A 24475-nucleotide genomic window follows, 5' to 3' on the forward strand; every position below is an offset into this window, starting at 1 on the left:
TCGTAGTGCTACGAACTGTCCATTCATCAATTATACGTCGATACAATAACTTCCATAACACGATTTTCGTGTAAACAATATCGAATCTGACGTTAGATAAAGCCGTGGCCGTAATTGTTGTCTATGGTTTGTGTTACGTACAGAAATAACCACTGCTGCGCATCGATGACGTGTAGTCTGCTATACTCGTACACATCGTATTTCGTAAACACTATGTATAGGTGCACATATTATTACACGTGTGTGTATATATATTATGTATATTATGAAACGACGTGCGGCGCGATTATCACAGTTGAACGTTATTATAACACGTTTGCATTGAAATAACGTGTAACGATATATGTCTATATATTATTATTATTATTATTGCGTCGTGTCTGCAGGGCACCCCCGATGAGAAATATTCATAGGCTGACAGTCAAGTTAAGACGGCGGCGGCGGCCCGTTTATTATTATTTTCCTCTTCCATATTTTTATTAGGTATCTAAGCAAACAACGGATTTGTTTTGATAAAAAAAAAATGTTCCCACAGCCACTTTGTTTTGATTATCGTCAAAATTTTTTGAACAAATACGTGTCTCTTGAAAATATCACCGCCACGAGAACAACGCGCGCGCGTCTTCTCGACTCGCCTTTAGTTCTGTTGGGTCACGTGTACGGCGTATACGTATGCGTTTTTTCAAAAACCCTAACGCGCAGGATTTTATCGTTAAGGAAACCGAACAAAAGTGCCGCTTGACAAACAATCGCGGTGATTTATACCGCGGTTAGATCGGATTTCCGTGCAGCGTAACGTTTTACGAATTGATGAAAAACGTGTCGCGTTTTCCACTAAATATTTGATGTTTCTTTAATTAAATTAAGATTTTAACCCTAGTCAGCGGGAGAGTAACTGCTTTTACATGAACTGTGCTGTATACAATTTATAGACGTTTTTTTTTCATTTTTTTATACCGCTAAATTTGAAAAGGGTGCAAGAAGTGTTTATATTTTTAATATTACTATTAATATATGCAAAACGTCATAATTATCATTGTGAAACGTAGTGTATTGTATCGTACATTATTAATTGTTGGTCCTATAGATTCTAGACTGTTGGTCCTATAGATTCTAGATGGATACTAACGAAAAGTGGATAGGAAACAATTCAACAAGACACGGTAATTATTACATTAATCGAACGCGGTTACTTCGATGAGATGTGTTACAAAGTTATTTATCTACGAGCTTACACGACATCCAAGACCGAGGGGAAAAATTCCGTCGAAGCCCCCCGAGTCCGACGGCCACCTCGCCGTGCACGGTTTAATCCCCCACCCCCCATCCGAGGGTGATAAAGCATTACCGAGTTGTACAATTGAGCACAGCAAAGTGTAACAATATTATTATGTACATAATACACGACCACGGTACGTAGTGGCCGGGCACGTTATCAATACACAGGCCACGTCCCGAACGGCGTGTAGTGCACAACGTGGTCGGGGACGACGTGCAACGTGACGACGCGTACGCCGTACGAAAAGCAGCTCCTCTCTCAGCCGTCCGCGGCAAAGTTTCGATATTATTGTAATATATTTATGTCGCGTTGTTGTTTTAAAGAACGAACGGGGCGGCCGACGAGGAGGGTGACCCGTCGCGACTTCGCTCAAAAGAGACACTCGCGAAGATGAAAAGAATAATTCCGGTCACGATCCTCTCACTACGACTTCGGCAGCGCGTGTCGTTTATAATAAATGTACGCGCGTGTATTATTCGTTATTCGCGTGCGCCGCAGTAATGATATTAGTATATTATTATCGGTATTACTTTGCGCCGCCCGTGCACACACCGCGAGACCATGTGTGTATGCGCAAACAATAATATGAATAACACCCGTAATGTGCCGGGCGACTGTTTTTCTTATTTTATTTTTTATTTTTTCATCCCCCGCTCGTCGACGGCGTTCTCCGGTGTGCATGCATCGCAGGAACGGATCGACGACACGTCGATGTTGACCTCCTGTCATAACGCCTCGCGCATACGTATTCATACTCGTCATCGTTTTAATATCGCACGCATTTTCTCGGTCCGCGCGTGACACAGCGGCCTCCCGCCCTCGAGGAACGTTGATCTTGATCCTACTTGAGTTTTGAGTCTTTTAACACTTTTAATTTACCGCCAAACATGGTACATATACGAGTATTCCCATATTATCCATGATTGTAATACGCGCGCTTACACCTTGTTATGCAATTATAGCACATGCCGTTAAGGGGATCGGAAGCAGTGGTTTCTGATAAGAAATATAACAACAGACTTGCAGTCTACTTTAGATCGACTTTTCTACTTTTTTGATTTGATTTCCCTAAACTCCACAAAACAAAATTGAACACATTAGTAGCCAAAATATCAAAAATAGTTATTTTTTAGATTTTTCCAGTATTTAATTTAAAACATCTAGGAGAATCGATCAAAAATAATTTAAAACGATTTTCCGATCCCTTATCACGTCGATAGATCGATCGGTATGCTGGGATTAAAATACATCTCAACTGCTATGTTGCTAGTGTGATTTATTGTCATAGAGTTTTTAAATATGAATATCTTAAAAGGTACGTTTTACCGATGTTTTGCTCGGTCCTACTACAAAATTGCTGAACGACCATATTAAGCATATTAAGTTCACTCCTCTCGTCTGCGTTTATGTACATTATACGTTTTATGGAACATGTGTACCACTGTATAATATTTTTAAGCAAATACGCAACGTGATATTTTCGTATAGACGGACGCACGCGTTTACCCACATTTCTGTGACAAGCTGTTCTCCTATCGTTCCCTTCCTATAAGTTTGTCATCGTAACTGAAGTGACGACGGGATACATAGAGTAGACGAGGGTGGGGTAGCCTTCGCTGAAGCTGATTGGACGACCAATTGGATTAGCTGTCTTTGCACGCCCGCACACGCGCTCAACCGGATGAAACTTTTCTACTACGATTCTACCCCCAATATATATATATATATATATATATATATATATATATATATATACCGCATATATACATGCCCGTTCTCTTTTTTTCCTCATTGAGCTGCTCTTTTTTTTCAATTGTAAGGTTTGTTTCCTCCCGTTATTTACATAATGTATAAGGACAAAAAAACATTTCTCGGATGTAGATAGTGAAAACTTTTATTTACTTTTTTCACAAAAACTTTACTTAAAAAGATTGCTTTTATTATATAGTCCAGACATCTTACAACCAACTACTCCCTCTATTTTATTTAATTCCTTTACACAAACACATAATACATAATGTGCTTTCGAATACATATTTTAGTTTCCTCGGATAAATTGTTGTCCAAGTTACGTTAATACGAAACAAATTGTGTACATAATAACTTCTAAGATTTCAGTTGAATTGGACAAATCGTATACTATATACCTAAGAATTTTAGAGCATACCTTTATGGTATCTTATGCATAAGAGGTTCATAAGATAATTATAATACAATCTACTTCGGTTTTTAAATATAATTAATGCATAGAATAATTTATTGACTATTTATATAAAAGTTTTTAAACAAAATAACCCAGACACTTGTTACTTCGGTTGTATTATGGCCATGCCCACGAAACGTAGACGAATGCACACGCTGTCGTAGGTCGATTTTAATTTTTTATTAATTCCGAAAATCGAAAATGTATTCATAACTTTATATTATGTATATATCACCGTATATCATGACCATGATGAGAATCATTAACTTTAATAAGATATTCTATATTGAAATAATTTTAAAACAATATTCAAACAACAACTATACAGGTAGGAATATAAATGGTATTTGATTTCATGTAGTATAATATTAACAGTAATAAAATCTATTAGTGAAATAAACGTATGAATAATATTTAAGGTACGGTGAGAAAAAAACATAACTTTTTTTTTTAACTGTATAGGTACGTTTTACTTAATTTTTTCAAATATTCATTGCAGTCCTATAACGTTTTTGTTACTCACCTTTTCCGGTCACACCCAATGCGCCAAGGATGAAATTTTGGTTTAACGATTCCGAATGGTTTAAAAACTTTAAAAACAATTAATATAATGTATAAATAACATTGCCGCGAGATGATGTTATTTGGAACCACCGAACGTTTTTCTACTTTTGTATTATTACCCTTACACGGCGTAATTTATATATATTATTTATATTAATATAAAAAGTATATTATATGCAAATGTTCTCACTTACCGCTCAACCCTTGGATGAATAACGTATATTTTAATATGCACAAAGCCTTATACCGAAATATATAACGTGCAAAAATAATATTTACTGACCAAAATTAATAGGATGAAGGAATTAGCGATTATCACTATTTGAGTGTTCGATAGTTTAAAAACTATTATTCGTATACAACTAATGTATAAACTACCATATAAGGTAACCGATAAGCAAAATAATATACATTTATATATATTAACATTATTATATTTATATTTATTTCACATATTTGTAGAATGATATTTCATTATATTTTAGATACTGATATTAATTCAGAACAATAAAACTATTTAAGACTGAATCGCGCATGGGAATAAAAACGACTTTCAGTTTTAAAGAAAGTTTCCTGTTCAGCAGTACAGTGTGTATCTTATAATTTGCGCGAAGGAACACGATATCGAAGGAGTGCACCGATCATCGCAGTGATAAGAGATTTCTGATTGAAGATATTATCTAGTTTGTACCTCGAAAAAATTAATTTTACGAATAACCTGACAGTTTTCTTGCATCTACGAGTCTCACCCTTTTTGATTCGCACGTCCTCTTCACCTGCATACGCCCGTAAACCGTCATTGATAAAACCTGAACGACAACGTAATTTATCGACACGATTCATACGGACCCATATGTACGCGTGTACAAGTATCCAAATATTTTTACGTACACGTAATTTACATGCATATACCATGCATTTGATACGACGAATAGCTACGTATACAGGTACTTACAACACAAAAAGCGTACGCTTTTGGTTGCCGTAGTTTACTATTTTTTTATTTTTATTTTTTTTAAATAATTCGGGAACATAATGCATATATAAATGAATAGTAATGGGTGAAAAATGCGTTTAAAAAACCGTACGTCAACAATAATAATTAACATTCCGACAGCGGCTACCTTATATATTATAACATGTACACGCAGTGGATCTGTATACATATCCACCGGGTCGGCTTTCTCGAACACACAGGAGCTGAATATAGTATAAACGCGCGCACACGCACACCGAGGACGGTTCATTTGCATACGGTGTGAACAATTCACACGTGTTGTGTCCATCCCTTTTATACGCATACACATATACAAGTACGTGCACCGATACTGCATTGTGCAGCGCAATACGTACGTACGCGTGCACACATATACACGCATTCGCGCGTGTGTACAGACTCCGCGTTTAGTATGCATGCGCTGTATACCTGGCCGGGTGTTACCCGTTCGATTTAACGCACGGTGGTCCGGTGAGAATGTATTCCGCTGTTCGGTGTACATTATTCACTGCTAAAAACACAGGCGATGCGCGCTCGGCGCGACGCGTTTTACCCGCGTAACCGCGCGCGCTGCCCGGCCTTTGCGTTCGGTCGGAATGACGGGATGTCGTGATTGTACCGCACACTGGTCGCGCGTATTTGCCACGAATAAACAATACGTTCGTTCCATTACGTACACAATTAAAGCACGTATACGAGTGCACATAAATGTATTCGGGTAAAATCGTCCGGACTGAGCTATCCGTCAACGCGTATAACGCCTGCCGTTCGTGTAACGCGTTCAGCGTTGCAGCCTTTGTGCAATTAACGCTGCAGCTGACGCGCGTACGAAATGTCGAATTCGTAAATGGGTCCAAAACGTATGGATGCCGTCCTCTCGTCCACGGGGAATCGAAAATTGTTAAAAATATTCCTAATTTAAACCACCCCCGCCTTTGTTTCTAGCGTTTAATTCGCGATAATAATTTGTAATACTACAACGACAAAAAATAAAATAAATATTCTAAGATGGGTTATAAGCAGGGGCGTATTTATGGGGGGGGCGAGGGGACCCGGGCCCCCTCCGAAATGAAAAACACCATTGTTAAAGATTGTTATTTTTAACATGGATATGTCTTAATGCTGGGGGTTTACGAACATTTTTCGCGACACTGAGAATGTTGCTTATGCGATAATTTAAAATTTTATATTTATAAAATATGTTTATTCTTTTAAGAAAATATGTGGTGAATTTTGAGTGACTCTAATAAAAAATTTGTTTATTATAATGTAGTTTTTATACTTTAAAAAAATAATAAATCATTAAAAAAATTGAGTTTCTTATTTTTCTGATGGTGTAAAGACTGTCAAGAAGTCTTATAGTGTAAAAGTAATTTATTTCGTAATAGTGTGCTTCCTCCTTCCTTTCCACCCAAAAATCAAATACATAATCGGCCCCCTCCGAAATGAAAACCTATATACGCCAGTGATTGTAAGCGTATACATTACGAATTAAAAGCTAGAAACAAAGGCGGGGGTGGTTTAAATCACAAATTTTTTTTTAACAATTTTCACATATAGCTTGTTGTTATGTGCCTCTATTAATTCGTTTGAATAAATAAGTATTAACAGTCCGACTACGGATTGTTAAATGCTTTGTTGCTATAATACACTCTATATGAGTATAACTCTGTGTCTATTATAATCAGGCTTGTATTTATGTTGGGAGGGCACAAGTAGGCATATGCTTGGGGGTGGTAAAATATTTTAGCAAAATTTATTTTAAAAATTATGTACTTTAATGAAAAAAAAAAATAAGACAATAAATAAAAGAAAATAGTATATTTTATCATGTTATAATTTGTTTAATTTGTTAATTAAAAAAAAATATCAAACAATTTTCATTTATAAGTTAGATTTTAATATTAAAAAATTTCGATTATGGACGAAATAATAAGTGTTAGGTTAGGGCTCAAAATTTTTAAATACGGTCCCGATTATAATTATTTGTTTTTCCACCATATATATAACCTATATTTACATTATAGAAAATAACTATACATATTTTTGTAAAAAAAATTGTTTTTTTTTCACATTTAAATGGTATAATTTAGAGATAAATTTAATACCTAATAAATTGAGCTTAAAATATCAAAATTTTAGTTTTTCAAAATAAGAAAACGCCATTGTAGTAATAATATAATTATTAAAGGCTGAAAATTGTTTCAGGAGTTTCGGTACAGTGTGCTCAAAATGTTCGAAAGGCATATCCTCGTCGCATTGGGTGCGGAAAGCCCGGGACCACGTGTATCATCTGGCTTGCTTCCGATGTGACGCTTGCGATCGACAACTGAATACCGGAGAGGAGTTTGCTTTACACGAAGGTCGCGTTTTATGTAAACCACATTATTTGGATATCGTCGACGGTGGCACTACCAGTTCATCAGGTACAGTCCACTCTTAAAAATGTAAAAATGATACCAGGCGTATTCGAGTCGGGTCCCAGATAATATTTATGATAAAGGTAAACGACTAATTGGATCCGATTATAAAAAAAATAGCATGCGAGTTCGGTCCGACTATAAAAATCATAACATACTATACTATACTATACTATGCTACCTATAGTTCAGTCCAACCACTATGAGTATAAAACCTGTACCTCACATGTATTGATACACTTCATAATATTATAAAATTAATATATTTTAATTTGTAAAAGCTCTATTATTTAAATTATTTACCAATTGTGTAAACTTTTAACTTTTTTAATCATTTAATTTATTTATTTACCATATACCAGTATTTTAATTTTCGATTAATAATTATATACCATGTATTATAAACTTTAAGAAAAAAAACCATATCTGTGTTCTAATTTATTGATAACTGACGTCTTAAGTCTGTAAAAACGAGAAGCGACATTTTTTTTTTTAGTATGGACTCAACTAGAGTAGTACTTGTAAAATTGTGGAATTCAATTAGTGTACTATCTGAAAAACACTGGGACCCAACTTGTAAACGCCGACGAAACCCCAGACCATGATCTGTAATATTAAATGATGAGCGATCAAAAGACAAACAATACGACTTATCCCCGTACATACCCGCGTTGTCTGGGTATCTTTGATTTGATTGGTCCCGGGGAGAAGGACATGTTGAAAACCAAAGTATACACTACACAAACATGTTTGATATATTTACTAGGTTTGGCTAGGTATTTAAAATTCAATGGTTATGAAAAATCCAAAACCCGGATTTATAACATACGTGATTATAGTACGAATGTTATAAAATTCAATTAGGTTTGGTATACGAATTTACACCGGGCACGCATTTGAATATTATGATTCGCCCAACTACAGTATCATAAGTATATTTACATATACAATAGTGACGTCTTAGCGACACGTTTGTTCAAGGGCCCGCGACCCTTTCGGTAAACACAGTGACCCCGCGTCCCGCGTCCATTATAATTAGGTCAACTTCGTGTGCTTGCGTTAAGGGCGCGTGCGCGTGGCACGTTAAATAGATGCTGTTGCAGGGGTAGTTCTATTGTTTATCCATCAACCGTGAAATCGCCGCGCTAAATCGAATTTGCCCGCGATAATCGAATATAGAGTTTCGACGGTAAAAAAAAAAAAAAAAAAAAAGACAAACGGAATAATGCCACCCCGCATTTATACTCACGCAACTCGCTTCCACCCGTAACATGATGTCATCATCACTATATATTCCGCTGAAAGCGGTCTATATTTTTATACACAATACTATAAACGCGGACCCCGGAAAACCGGGTTAATTCGATTGGCCGACGCCGCCGTCTTTCCGTGCACTGTCCCTCGTGACGTGATAATAACGGGTTGTTACCACTATATGTCTACAGTTAGACGTACACGTGTACGGGATAACTGCAATACACGTCCGCGCCGTTGTCTAGAACTACTGTTGGTGTAATTGATTGACGAATACAACTTGATTTTTCGAAATCAACGCGTGAAACGCATTTCTTTTCGCCGAGAGTGTATTCTTTTACGTCGAAAACTTTATCGATGCGTTTTTTTCCTTTCATAACTTTACCGCGCTAAGTCTTCAATATTTTCTCACTAGTGATGTGCATGCTAGTTTAATGATATACTTATTGGCCTTACTGATTTCATAGAATCGGCAATTTCAAGAAATCCACATAACATTTACAATATATTATCGTTTTGCCAAAAATAAAAATAATTTTGTCACACCGTCATACTATATGATATAGTTAATTTTTGAACACAAATTTATGAGCACGCACTTGTGTTTGACTAAACAATAGTATATGAATATTATAATATACATACATATTTTATTGCGTCGTTGGTTATTCAAATCACGGCCGTGAGATTGAACCATCATAATTATTGTATAAAGCACCTTGAATATCCGGTCGAATCGCGTTCAAAAGGGTTAAATTCTCCTCTGTAATTACAGTTTATACTTCAATCACAGAGGGTAAATACACTGCGGCGACAGTTGAAATGATCTTAATCCGGCTTTGATCCCGCGAATCACTCGGTCATATTAATATCTCTACATAGATATAACAAAACGTAACAGTATAATATACTGAAAAATAATTTTCAGTCATAATAATATACGAATACGCTTGTAATAACATCCCTTTACTTTAATTTTCGATTTATACAAAAAAAAAAAAAAAAAAAATGTAAAAAATACTTATCCAATAACGATTGTTTTTCATTCAGAGGGTGGAGATTCAGAAAGTTATCATAGCAAGAATAAAGCAAAACGAGTTCGGACTACATTCACAGAAGAACAATTGCAGGTGTTACAAGCCAATTTTCAATTGGATTCTAATCCCGACGGTCAGGATTTAGAAAGGATAGCACAAATCACCGGACTAAGTAAAAGAGTAACTCAAGTATGGTTTCAAAACTCCAGGGCAAGGCAGAAAAAACACTTACATACAGGAAAAGTGAAAAGCACTCCATCCGGATTACGTATGTATACAATATACATAGAAGTTATTTTCAAATTAAAACTTAATATTAAAATATTTAATTATAATACGTACTATGTTTAAACCTCATTAAAGAACTGATTGAGTACGTTTATAATACTATAGTTAATTATTTACGTTAAATTAGATTAGGATTAACAGATGATTTCGATTTCGACTAATAATCGACATTGCAAACGGATATTTTTTTGTCATATTGACATTAAAGTCTCCATTACGATTTAGTTATGATAAAGGGTTTACTAGGTGAAATCAAACAATCGATAACTAAGTCGTGCTTTGTTTTGCGAGTTGAAAATCAAACATTTTAAATTAAATACAATTTAATTTACTCTCAACTTTCATAGTAAAAAAAAAAATGATTTTTAAAATTATAAAAATGTTATCGAATAAAATATTCGTAGTTTTTGAAAACTAACAATTATCGGCAGTTACTTTGTGTAACCTTAAAACAAATATTACACACAGATTAATAAAAAACATAAATCTTGTTGCAGTTCACCATCAAAACAGTTCCGAAAACCATTTCAATCGACACATAAACCTACACCTAACGTATTCATTTCAACAGCCGCCATCGTCGAACCATTCACACCAAAGAGGATCTCCTATTTACATTCCTCAGAACCCAGGTAAATAACAATACATAAAATAATGTACTATCATACAGAACCGTATTCAGGAGCGTAATCAGCCTTCCTTGATTCCCCTTCACTACTATCAAAAATAACCCATTGGAATTCAGTCCTTTTTAAACGTTTTAGGCATACCTACCAACCATATTTTAAAATATATTTAAAATTAATTAGAACTCGGTAACGTTTTATCTAAAGTCTATGTTTTTTACATTATTAAAATTCCTCTTATCATCTTGGTCTGGATCCACCCCTGCGAGTATGTTTTATATTTATCCATCCATCCACATGTGCAAAATATTGTTTCTCACTTACACTATTTCCAAATTGATTTTATTCTTCTGTCAACTCCATCATACTCCTTATCTTCGATTCTCGATTCAAACTACATTACCTAATTCATTTTTTTTACTTGATATATCAAAAACATATCTTTTATGATACGTAAAACAATAGCAATAATAGTAATAAAAAATAAACCTTAAATGTTTTTTTTTTTTTTTTTTGATTATGCTGCAGCCTCTGAAACATCGTCGCTCGATGACCTGTCTCAGGACTCCATCATGATGTGTTCAGTGGGCAGAAACAGCGATCCGGTATGAGACGAAGACCGCGGTGGTATCGACAACCGTCCACCACCACCGCCGCCGCCGCCCTATTGATGTGTATGTCGCGAGAGTGCGCGAGAGTGGCCTGATGAGGACCGAAACCGTCTTAAACGAGAAGCAACGTGTTTTTAAATATTATTTTCACTGTGATATATAATTGTAATAATTTGGGTTAAGGTTTGATTTCCGGCGCACGCTTTGGTATGTTTTCCATCCGTCGCGTAAATGTAGAAAGAACATTATTAGACAGGGAACTATACACGATCGGTTACTGCAGTCATAACGGTTTTAGTGGTCACGGAAAACGTAATAATAATATCCCGAATTTGACGACACAAGAGTTGCAATAGAAATAAAACCGAAATTGAATATAACCAGTGGCGTCACGAAATTTTTGGATCGCAACTAGTCCAAAAACCCCAAGGCTATAACTACAACACTACCCATCCGTGGTGTTATATTTATCTCTTAGACTGTTATCATTTATCATATATTTACATTTTAACTAACGCTTTATTGAACAGGAATCGCACAGCACAAGGTCCATTTACCTGCACGTGTAATATAAACCGAAGTCAATAATATACTCCGCATGTAGACATTAAACCATTGTCTGGCTACCGTGGCCTGTACTATGCAAATAGTTCCCACCATTTTCTAAAATCTATCCACTATCAACCAACACTGAACCCACTCAAAAGTTGTTGGGAACAATAGGCTAGAAAAAACGACATCGTGACGCCACCGGACGCAACGCCATCTTTAACACTTTCATGATTAGTAGATGAGAGCAAACTTTTTTATTATAATGTTTACCGTAATACGCGTGATTCGCGCCCGTCCGCCGCGAAACAGTTGACTGGTGGTTCAACTCGGCCCGTGAAAGCTGCCGGAATCGAAGAACGAAAAAAATACATACTAGTGTTCCATCGCGTCCCCACCGGTCCTTATGTTGATGTATACATAGTTACCATTTTTTTTTTTTTTGGTTAAGCTCAAGGAAAAGTCATTTTCGTGCGCTTTTCTACGGAAAACTTTTTACTTTTAGTCGGATATTATACTTTTTTTTAAACTATCCATGCATACATAATAATATACTATATAAATACATGTAGGTACCTAAATAATACGCGTACACTTTAATATAGTTAGACGATCACGTTTTTCAATAGTAGTACGTAGAGAAATATTAGAGAACATGTTTTAAAAAATCAAAAACTACTTATTAGTTTTATCATAAACCATACTGTAATATAACATCACAATTTTGTGTTTATGGGTAAAACGATTTTGTTTTTGTTCTATAAGTTTGCAGAAACTTTATTACTTTATGTACGGAGGATTTCTGAAATTTTGTGTACCTTTTAATATTTTAGATGTAGTTTATTTGTAAATCATTGGTTGTATTCGATAGTTTTCTCCGAGTCGAATAGATAAATAAAACAAAAATAATGCTTTTTTTCAGCCGTCCGTTACCCATACACAAATTTATATATATATATATTTATGTAATGTATAAAGTATTCCTATAAGCAAACTTTACTCATATATTCCCCAAAACCACCGAAAATATTTTATTGTTATCTAAATGAAATTAAATAATTTTATTAGTTTTAAGTGTCTTTTTACTATCACTAAAACAGCATCTCACGTAGTATTATTATTATATATAATATGTATAGTTGTTTTTGCATTATCTCATATTAAATAATGTATTTGTAATAATAATGCGCAAATCTTCGACGTTTTATACATACACAATGGTCTTAAATATATAGTGTATCTTATTTGGATAGATCGGATATTTGAATCGAAACTTGTTATTATTATTATTATTATCTATATTATTATTATTATTATTATTATCTTTATGAAAATTTGATTTTTTGGCGTGTAAATTTGTAATTTATATATAAATTGTAAATAAGCCTAATAAATATAATCCATACGAGTAAATAATAATCGAATAAAAATTATATGTTATTCTTGATTGACTTAGCGTATTTTTATTGAGATTGACCACGACACGAGGAGTCACCCAACAACAATTTTTTTAAGCGTTTTCATATTTTGAATCCGGTGTTGATGAGTTGCGGTCCAAACCCTAAATAACTTACGAGTTGCGGCTCGGGTGTATAAGAGGCACGTAAAAGTTGCGGCCCGGGTTTATGAAAGGTGCTTACGAGTTGCGACCCATGCAATAATCTATATACTACATATATAATATAAACTATACATAGTACATGTATATAAACATCACAATATAAATTTATTAATACTACGTATTTTCTAATACTGTCGTATATTATTAATATTTGTCATTTCAAGAATATAAATGAAAAAAAAATAATCGTAAATTAATAATAATAATAATAGTAATTTCATTTTTTAGCTATTGTTTTGGTTAACATATAATAAAAAGAAAATGTGTGAAAAATAAGCTAATAAATATAATAATATTTTGCGTTTCCAGAATATAATATATAATAATTATAAATTATTATATATACATATTATATTATTACAATAGATAATACAATAAAACGATCTATATTATATAAAATTATATAAAGATAAAATTTGCCATACGTATTGAACAATTTGTTTATCACTAAATGCCAACACCACATCGTACATATAGTTACTAGCCAATAGGTACATAGGTAATGATAATTATTCGGGCCGCAACTCACCTATAGCTAAAATATTGTCGGGCCGCAACTAACCTACGGCTAAAATATTATCGGGCCGGAATTCACCGGTCTCCAACACCGGAAACGACACGCCGAGCCGCAATTCACCCACACCCTTTGAATCATGCTTGAATAACAGCGGCTACAGTAAATTTACCACGTGTACCTAAATTACTAAAATGGACACTCGCCCATCAACAAGAGTAGGTAATTTTTTGTAATATGGAAATAACATTTTTATAAAATGTTGTATGTGTAGATATTATGTACAGCCGTTCGAACACACTGCAAGCACCTACCCTCTCACCCACCAAAATCATGTGCACCCGTCGATACACTTGAGTATAGGGTAGCCACAACTGCACGGTAATATAATAATCAATATAACTAGTTCAAATATAATTAATTTTGAAGGTTTTGCAAAAACAACTTCCACAGCTTTCCTCTTTAAACAATTACTCAACGTTTGCCGCCTAATAATATTTTCCTCGACTTTGTCATGGTTATGATTGATATTCCTTTTTGCAATTTCATTGCTTACTGGAATTGAGTATTAAACACTTACCAACTACTCTTACTGCAGCTACAACGACGGATATCATTCCATAGCATTTCATTTAAACAATATTATATCCATCTATAAGTATTAATGGTTTAGACTTGTTATAAACTCCATATTTATTCAGAAATTGACGCTACGAACTTATGTTGAACTTACAACGGCTGCAGTTCTAAAATGTTCGACTACAACAACCCCTACTAAAATCAATAAACTCGTATACAATAGAATTCGATAAAATACCTGTTTTTTTCGTTACTAATATCGTTGATTATAAATACTAGTAACATAAGTACTGGTATTTATAATTAATACATGCAACAATATAATACCGGGATAACCCGACATCGCTGTTGATGCAATATTGCACGATTCAAAGATCTATTAGATACCAAGTGTCAATGATGACAGTATTTCATTGGTAACGACACTATTTTAAACGTTGAAATTCGGTAAAGTCGATAAATATTATGTGACGGAAATGCATTTCATCATACCCTTCAAACGGTAGACACCAGTCTTGTAAAGTATTCGAATAAATGTATTCGAATACTATTTTAAATACTTTTCATAAAAAGTATTCAAATATGAATTCTGAATACTTTTTTTTGTATTTTTTATTCATTATAAAAATACTTTTATCTGAACTTATAAAATTGTTTTAAATTTGGGACAAAACTGCAATTTTTAAATTTTATATAGTATATAATAAATTACGAACAATAGTTTTTCTCTTCAGTCATTTCAGTGGAAATATAAATGAATAATGAATATGATTATTTTTAAATTATGTAGGTATATAAAAGATTACATTGGAATTATGGTGTACTGTAGTCTGTATGTATTTACTTAATATAATGTGTGGTGTATTTTAATATTTTATTAATAAAAATATTAAAATCAAGAGGAATTTAAATGAAAACGTGCATTTTTTAATACAATTGGTATTCACAATTCAATAATAACTATATTTGAATATTTGGTATATTAAATATTAACTGATATAAAATATGTAATATTTAGTATTTATTTTTTCATTTACTTTATGCATTAAATAGTAAAATTTGCCATCAAACATTAACTTCCAAACTATTCCAAAATTAACATAAATTGGCAAAAAAAAATATTTTTTAAGTATTCGAATACTTTAAGTACTCGAATACATTTTAAAGTATTCGAATATATATTCTGAAAACATTTTTTTTAAATTATTCGAATACGTATTCTGAATACAAAATTAAAGTATTCTTTACAAGACTGGTAGACACATAAGATGAAACAATCCTCATAGATCGCATGCTAATACTAATAAAAACAAAAATTAAAATATAAATAAATAAATGCGTGGAGCTTTATTATATTTTATAAGTACGAGCGGGTTGGAATTAAAAACTACGAGCGTTAAAAGTCAATAAGATCAAGTCTGAACATGCGAAAACAAAGGAATTTATTTAAGTCTTATTTATCTCCGATGGGTACAACGGAAAAGGATAATGTCACGCAGCCGACCGATCGTCAACCGACGTACATTTTTCGTTTCACCAGACGTGTTTCGAAGAATCACGACACAGGTTTTCGACGAGGACATAAATCTTAACGTTTTGAAAATCATGAAATTCGTATCGTCTTCCAGCACACCACGCGCATAAACGATCCTTATCGACATCGTTCCGTACGTTGTTATCGGGTTGCAGCAGAATCGATTTAAAATTAATTTTCGTAAGTAATATCCGTTGGTGCATCGCGTTTCGCTACGACCCATCGGACCGGGGGCGGGGTTCGGGGCGCGCGTGCGACAGACATTATTTACGTTTAATCGGTCGTCCGGGCACAGGACGCGTTCCGTCTTCCGCGCGCGGCCGCGGCGATTACGCGAAAGCGTTTCCGATAAGTTATAATTACGCACAGTGTTTGATACGGACTATACTAACCTTTGGAAATGCAATATATGGGCCAAGGTGTTCCGCTCGAGCCGTTCGCGTTCCAACGACTTTTCAACGCGATTCAAACGCTTATCAGTGCAGCAGCTGTAGTCCGTGGACGTGCTCGGCGCCAACAACGACCGTGCGCGACAAAAGAAACGCGTTCCGTCTTTTTCTCGCGCCCGGCAAACTTAGCCCTGTCTCTCTCCGCTAACGTCGTCCGGGCCGGGACGTGACGCGTCCCGACTCCTGGCACCACTGTCGCGCGCCCCTGATAACGGAACAGCTGATAAATTGTTATTGTTCGTGAACGTTCTCGTTTTATTAATACATATAGTAGTATAAAAATATACGATTTCGTTGAGTTTTGCAATTTCCCTTTCTACTCGACCGACGTAGTAACGTATTATCGCAACATCACAATGGTTTAAAATAATTCTCTTGCGAATTGTACTTCACCCCAGTAGCCCGATCGTCGTCGTCGTCGTCGTCAATCAAACTTACCGCCCGAGCAAAGTGCAATTCAGTTGGTGGAAATCGCATCTCAATTGTTGTTTAGTTCAACTCGAAACGTGACGGCATACTAAACGTTAGACGCATTCTGCGGAGCGGGCAATTTTTTCCGTCTAACTCAATGTGAATCATGTACTTCGAGTTGTCTACGTTGCCCGTCACGTAAAGCTCTTAATCGACTGGCTCGAACTGTTAGCGAACGCTTTCTTACTATGAACCTAACCGATCGTCAAAGAATTCCAATCAAGTTTAGACACAAAGAGGAACGCGTTCCCGAATCGCTGTTCTGCTTGTGCTTAAAATTTGTAGCTCGCAATTTGAACACAATATGTTCAGAGACACCTGAAGGTTATACATTGCATGAAGGACTGGCTTTACCCAGTGAAATATGTGAACCTTTCATTGAAGCTTATCAGAACATCAATGGGTTGTTGGATGGTTTTGCTCATCTCTTTCAAGATGTTACCAAGACCAATCTGATATCAGTGCACATACATAATTCAAGTATTACGGACAATGGACTTGAATACTTGTTACGGCACAACTTGTATGAACTCACACTTATAAACTGTCAGAATCTCACGCACAGGACATATGCAAATATATTCAAATACTCTGCTAATCTGCGTTCGTTAACCATTGGTCCAAACGTTCAAATCACTCCTCTAAATAACGAGCTCACAAACTGTTCACAGACTTTAGATGATATTCCGAAAGACATCGATAAGAAGGCACCAAATTTAAAACATTTAGTATTACGAGCTATCATAGAACCGTCTGTTATGCCGTACAGTAAAGATCACACGTTTCTAGGTGATATGCTTGACAAACTTTTGCAACTTAGAGTATTGGATCTCTCTTATTGTTTGAATCTTGGAAGTTTACAGAACTTGTGTCAACTTACCAACTTACACACATTGATACTCTTTGATGTACACAATTTACAAGAAAATGGAGCTATTCCTCATATATGTTCACTGCAATCCCTTGTGTAAGTTTTTTAAAGTTTGGTACATTTTATGCTTACAAATTCACTACAAATGTGTTTTCAGTGTTTTAGATATTTCGCAAACAGAATCTTTTCCTGATCAAGGTGTTTATAAAGATGAAAATAAAACTTTGGGTCAAATCATCAAATGTTTACCGAATCTTATGTCTTTAGATATATCAGGAACTAACTTGGCTGGTAAAGGTAAATTACTTGAGTTAGGTAGGGAGTAAGATTTATAGTTTGAAAATATCAAATTTAATATAAAAACATTTTAACCAAATATTTTTATTTTAATAAAATAATTCTAAAATTAACATATATATTTATAAAAAAAAAAAAAAAAAACTTAAATAAATAATTTAGTCAAATTTCTTACATACTTCAGTATGTAATTATATTTGAAACTTTAACAAAACTTTTTAAAAAAGTTTTAAATTGATCTATTTCTATATTTTTTTTATTTTATAAACTTTTATTTTTTTAGTCTAATTGAAGATTTATTATTTATTAGCTAACTAAAAATGAGTTTTCCATCAATTTAAATGTTTAAAATTTGAAAAAACACAAATTAACTTAAACCCACTTTTTTGTTTGCTGATCTCATTTGTGGCTGATACAGAAAAATGCTACTTTAGAGCCATTTCATTAAAATTGATATTGAATGAATCACATGTCCTAACCAAATAAATTGTTTTTTATTTAAAACTATTAGTTTAAATTTCCAAAATAAAATAAGATTTTTTTAATATTAATTTAAGATATTGTTAAGTAGTATTAAAAAAGTAAAATTTGATAAAAATTAAAAATGATCAACTATTAAGTATTATAATTTTAATGAAAAATTATTCAATTATAAAATATTCTATTGAATTGAGCTTTTCAGTGTTAAAAATGTAAAGAAATTAATTTTAAAAATTTTAATTATTAATTAAACTTTAAATATATTTGACCTTGATAAGTTATTTACGAATATTTATTGTATACTATTAGATAATAATGCATTGAAAAGTGTGTTTTATTCAATTTAGGTACAGCAGAATATTCTTTATGCGATTCATTAAGTGGCAAAAAGTCGGACATTCCTGGTTTAGAATATCGAGTAGACAATCCATTAGAATTTTTAGGTTTATATCATACTATGCACAATGCTTGTAGACGACATGATATTCCAGCAAAAATAGTAATATTCATTAATTATGTCATAAGTCTATATATTAATATTTACTTTTTTTCCCATAGATAAGTGGTGATGCAAATGAAGAACAAATATTTAATGCTGCTGCATCATGTATGGATAAACCAAAACTTCTCCAAAACATTTTGAATGACCTTTACCACTTATTGAGGTATGACCAGTGTACACAAATTGATCAGGCTCTAGATATAGTATTAGAAGCACTTACTAGATACGTCCAAGAGAAACTTATTCAAATTTCTGGAAGGTTAGTATTTATCAATTATTTTTTATTGATTATATTGATTAACTATTAATTATTTTAGTGCCACCCTATTTTATATTGTGAAAAATAAAGATCGGCCTCTACTCTTAAATGATATCACAGTGAAACGGCGAATTATAACCACATTATTAACTGGAATGGATTATCACAATTATGATGAAACAATGATGCGCAATGGGTGTTTAACTTTATGCCAATTGAGGATACCTCAGGATGTGGTAAATATAGCTTTTAGACAAAAGCAACAATGTGTTTTTAAATTAAAAATTTAGAAATTTTAACTAATTTGTATTTGTAACTAATATTTCAGATTAGTATAAATAGTTAAAAAGTTTCTTTTATTTAAATGTTAACAAATATTTATAAACTAAAGATTTTAATGTTTATTAAATTTTTTATGATATTTGTAGTATAACATTTCACATATTTTTAACAGGTGACTTTGACTTTGAATTTTAATTTTGATTAGGAAACAATAAATATTATGAATTTTATTGGCAATTGTTCAAGATGTTAACCTTTTTATTTAACTTTTGGATGTGTAAATAAAATAAAAATTTATATATTTGTATTGGTCTCATTTTAAATCAGTTTGACATGATTTAATAAATAGATTTCTAATGAATTTATTAATATTAAGTGCACTCAATCTCTCTCAGGCAAAAAAGACATTGATAAAGACCTAGATGGTCGTTTCAATTCTACAAATTTGAAAAAAAAAACATTAATATTTTTTTAATGATATTAGAGGTTTTTTTTTTTTTAATTCTAGTTTGAAATATAAGAAAGGGAAGCAAATATACTCTTATAGATAACACTTTCACATTTAACACTTTCATAATAAAATCTAAACTTAAATTATACATTATATTTTATAACTTATGTTACCAGGCTTAATAAGGTTAATCCTTTAACCTAAAAAAATATTATAGAGCAATAAATTGACTACTTAAGTTATGAATAGGATTATAATATGAAAGAACCTTGATATTAATTTTATTAAAATTAATTATGACTATAATACAAATAAAGACTATATGCTATTCAGAAACAAGAATTTTTCCTAAGTAAATAATTATTTGCTGTGAATAATAATAACATTTTTATTTGAATTTTAGATGTTTGAATTCAAACGTTTAGTACAAATGTTGCTTCATATTGTATCTACTAGTGACCATGAAGGATTTGTTCAAAGAATTGGTATTTATTTACTTAACTCTGTTGCATGTCAAGTAAATAATAAACAAAAAAATGAACTTGGTGATGCTGGTGCAATTAAAGTAATAACAATTATGTAATTAATTTGTTTAATATTATACATTATAATATATTTTATGTATAGAAAATGATGGCAATAATAAAAGATCGTCTTCATCGAAGAGTATGTGATGATGTTCTTGAAGTAGCTTGGTCAACAATGTGGAATGTCACAGATGAAGCTCCAAAAAATTGTAGAAGGTTCCTTGATGGGTATGGAATGAAATATTTCATTGGATGTTTAAAGGTAGACATTTTTAAAATATCTTAGTATAATATTATTATAACCAAGAACTTTGTTTGATTTAGTCTTTTCCTGATAAAAATGAACTGATGCGCAATATGATGGGATTATTAGGAAATGTTGCTGAAGTAAAAGAACTTCGACCTAGGCTCATGCAACCTAATTTCATTAGTGAATTTTCTGAACTTTTATTTTCAACGCAAGATGGAATAGAGGTATTTATTACAATATTTACTTGTAGAATGTGAAATATAATTTATTATCTTTTAAATAGGTTAGTTATAATGCTGCTGGAGTTATTGCACATTTGGCGTCAGATGGTCATAAAGCATGGACTATTAAAACACCATCTAGGTATAAAGTTTTAGATCGTATGACTAAAGCCATACAAAATTGGAATTTAGATGCTGATCGAAATATTAATTATCGTTCCTTTGAGCCAATATTGCAACTTGCTCAAGTTCGGCACACTCCTCAGTGTGCGCATTGGGCAGCATGGGCTTTAGCAAATCTTACCAAAGTATATCGTAAGTATATTATTATTAAGTTTCTAACATTTTTATGTGTTTGATTAATTTAAATTAAAAATGTAATGAAACTTAATATTTATTTGTTAAAATAGTCTAAATTAAAGTTTAATTTATTTAATTTTTAGGGTTTAAATAGCCTTAAATTTTTTGTTTAATCAACATAGACTGTAACTTTAATTTTAATGGCAACAAATGATAATCAAATTTGAGTATTTTTAAAAGAATTAGTCTTATATATTAATTTCAGCTGAAAAGTACTGTTCGATTGTGATAGCTGAAGGTGGGTTAAGGATCATGAGCGAACTACTTGAAGAACAAAGTGCCCTTAATCTCAATAATCAACCTGGTGTTATACATAGTTTAGCTCAAACGGTTATTAATCAATGTCTGATGTATATGAAAAACACAGTTGAAGAATCATCACAGTGAAATCTGTGAAGTTTTATTTCTTTCTCATCTTACCAAATTTAAATATTTAATTTATACCCTTTGATCTTTATAACAGAAGGCAAAATGAGTTTAATTTTTTTGAAAAATATTATTATCGCTATATATTATTGTTTTTTTTTTTTTTTGTTTTTTATATATGTATATAGAAAATTGACTAAGAATATAGTGTTAATATTTCAAAAAAATAAAACCAAATACTAACTAAACTGATAAAATTAATTATTTATTGTTTAGCACTCACATTTTTGTTAATCATGAATGATAATATTATAATATATGTATTATGTGTAAATGATATTGAAATTAGATTGTATGTTGAATGTTAAATGTTTATTTATACATATGTGTATAATGTATGAATAAATATATATGCATAATAATTATTTTATAAGATACGTTGTCCTTTATGTTATATTTTGGTCTAACCTTTTTTTTTTTTTTTAATCATTGTTTATTACATATTATTACTTCCATGTACTTAATTATTTTGTTTTTATATATATTTGTTTGTAATTGTGTTTACCCATGAAAAATACCCATACGCAATTGAATTTTTAAATAAAGAGCTAACCTTAGAAGCATTGTAATATATTCCAAAACGAATTTTAAATTTAAGTAGATTAAAAAATAAAATTGAATATTTTGAATTATTACATGGTAAATTTTATAAACCTACATTGGTATTGGTAATTTATCAAATCGAGAAAGCTGAATTCAACTTACCTTTAAATAATGAAATGTAATGCAATTATATATTTAATTTTAAAATGCTCTTGCTATTTTATAATTACTCAAAGAGAAAATAGAATTAAAATTCGTTTTGGAATTTAATAGTTATTATGTAACTAATTGATCCATACTGGTATCTTTACTGCTATTATAATTAAATTTAAATAAATTTTTGTTATAACTATCAATTTTAAAATCTATGAAAACCACTACGTATATATATTAAAAAAAAAAAAATTAATACATTCCAATACAAATTTTTAGTTATTTTTTATTATTTACCATAATATATAGCTCATATGCCAAGTTATTTTAACTGCTGTACATATGTTTTTTTTTTTTTAATACTTTTGATTTTTACAAGCTTATATATTACTTATTTATGATCTGACTTGCCACTGACTGTGTTTATATTTTGTCAGTTATAGTTTGTCATGAGTAAATTGCAAGATTGAATAAATGTTATAATTGGAAATGTTACATAAATATTTTTAATAAAAGTGAATAATCTTAATTTTAAAATGTAGGTATATCTATAAAATAGAAGGGCATTTTTAATATATTTTAACATTGAGTTCTATTAAATCTAAAATTTTTAAATTATCATTTTACACCATAAACAATAAATAAAATGAATCAAAATTTTGTTGATTACACTTGGCTCTAAGTTTTATGATATATTAAAATGATTTATTAAAACTAGTCCTACCTATCCTAGTCATTATAACATATTTTTATTTCATATTCAAATTAAATATTTGAAATATATTATTATTATTATTACTTACAAATAATATAGTGTTAATGTTTATACATGGTATTATTTGTGTGTTTAATATTTAGATCATTTATTATACATATATATATGCACAGATATATTAATGTAATTATAAACTAACATCTTTCAATTAAAGAAAATAATATATTTTTTGAACTTTGAATTTATAACATTAATACTTCTAAAAAAATTAAATGTATATACATAACAAACATAACTCTACATACAGTGTTCTCTCAATTATCTGCGGAATAGGTTGGTGTAGCATCAATAAATAAGCGAATTTCACAGGTAATTTGCTTGAAAGAAAAATTAAATAATTATATTATGAAAACTATAAATGTTGTAATGCTATATGCCATTTAATAATGCATATACTCTTAATTTTTAATAAATAAATCAGTAACAAATTGCTGTTTTTTGTTTGAAAACGTTTATTTTTAAGTAGTGATTAAAATTTTTTCAACAATTAACCTAACAGTAATGATGTATTATGTTGAAGAACATAATTTTTTTGTGTATGTACATGGTACGTTCCGCAGAAGATTGCGAACCATCGAGAGATAATTGTAAAATAATCATAATTAAACAAAATTTATTTTAAATTCAACGAAAACCGTGATAATTAATCAGATATGTAAAGTAACAACAAATAAACGTCAACTTTGTTTACCTTGCAGAGTTCTCTTACAAATCGATATACCACACCACATCTTTTGATCCTGATTATTCAAGTGTGAAACAAGCCCACAATCAATGTTACGTATCGATTCACATGAGAAATTTGCAAGAAATCTCTTACAAGTAATAATTTTTAGATTCAAAATAATGTTGTAAAGTTAATTAAATAAAACCCAAGTGTTGAAGATAGAAAAAAAAATTTCAAAAGATTCTTCACTTGGCCACTCCAGAGTGTGCGCGTCTACTAGTTTCCTCAACCATTTCAGAAACACCCTGTATACATTTTATGATTAACTTTTAACATTTATTAACAAATACCCAGTTAATAGTACAGAACAGGGTTGGTTATACCTTTGGCTATCCTTGTGTCAAATAAACATTTT

At 31.8% G+C, this 24475-nt stretch overlaps 2 protein-coding genes across 2 annotated transcripts in view; both read left to right on the top strand.

Annotated features, from left to right (window-relative positions):
* LOC112686228 (LIM/homeobox protein Awh) overlaps nucleotides 1–12946 on the top strand; it is a 47653-nt gene extending 34707 nt beyond the window's left edge. The window contains exons 4-7 of the mRNA XM_025558429.1: nucleotides 7252–7469; nucleotides 9768–10022; nucleotides 10540–10674; nucleotides 11197–12946. Coding sequence (XP_025414214.1) covers nucleotides 7252–7469; nucleotides 9768–10022; nucleotides 10540–10674; nucleotides 11197–11279 — 691 coding nt within the window. The 3' untranslated portion in view covers nucleotides 11280–12946. The remainder of the gene's footprint in view (nucleotides 1–7251; nucleotides 7470–9767; nucleotides 10023–10539; nucleotides 10675–11196) is intronic.
* A 3855-nt stretch (nucleotides 12947–16801) lies between these two features.
* On the top strand, nucleotides 16802–22020 carry LOC112686227 (protein zer-1 homolog). The gene is made up of 10 exons (XM_025558428.1): nucleotides 16802–17963; nucleotides 18025–18164; nucleotides 18992–19143; nucleotides 19203–19405; nucleotides 19464–19641; nucleotides 20542–20703; nucleotides 20766–20927; nucleotides 20990–21139; nucleotides 21199–21451; nucleotides 21702–22020. Exons 1-10 carry the CDS (start codon nucleotides 17185–17187, stop codon nucleotides 21881–21883), a joined length of 2361 nt encoding a protein of 786 aa, XP_025414213.1. The 5' UTR covers nucleotides 16802–17184; the 3' UTR covers nucleotides 21884–22020.
* The last annotated feature ends 2455 nt before the right edge of the window (nucleotides 22021–24475 follow it).

Source organism: Sipha flava, unplaced genomic scaffold, assembly GCF_003268045.1.
Source record: "Sipha flava isolate LNK unplaced genomic scaffold, YSA_version1 301_pilon_pilon, whole genome shotgun sequence".
NCBI classification, from domain to species: domain Eukaryota; kingdom Metazoa; phylum Arthropoda; class Insecta; order Hemiptera; family Aphididae; genus Sipha; species Sipha flava.

Excerpts from the sequence above, each read along its gene's own strand:
- LOC112686227 (XM_025558428.1), top strand. The coding sequence starts at position 17,185 with ATGAACCTAACCGATCGTCAAAGAATTCCAATCAAGTTTAGACACAAA. Across the intron at positions 17,964-18,024 it reads TGTTCACTGCAATCCCTTGT|TGTTTTAGATATTTCGCAAA; the intron begins GTAAGTTTTTTA and ends ATGTGTTTTCAG. Across the intron at positions 21,452-21,701 it reads AAATCTTACCAAAGTATATC|CTGAAAAGTACTGTTCGATT; the intron begins GTAAGTATATTA and ends TATTAATTTCAG.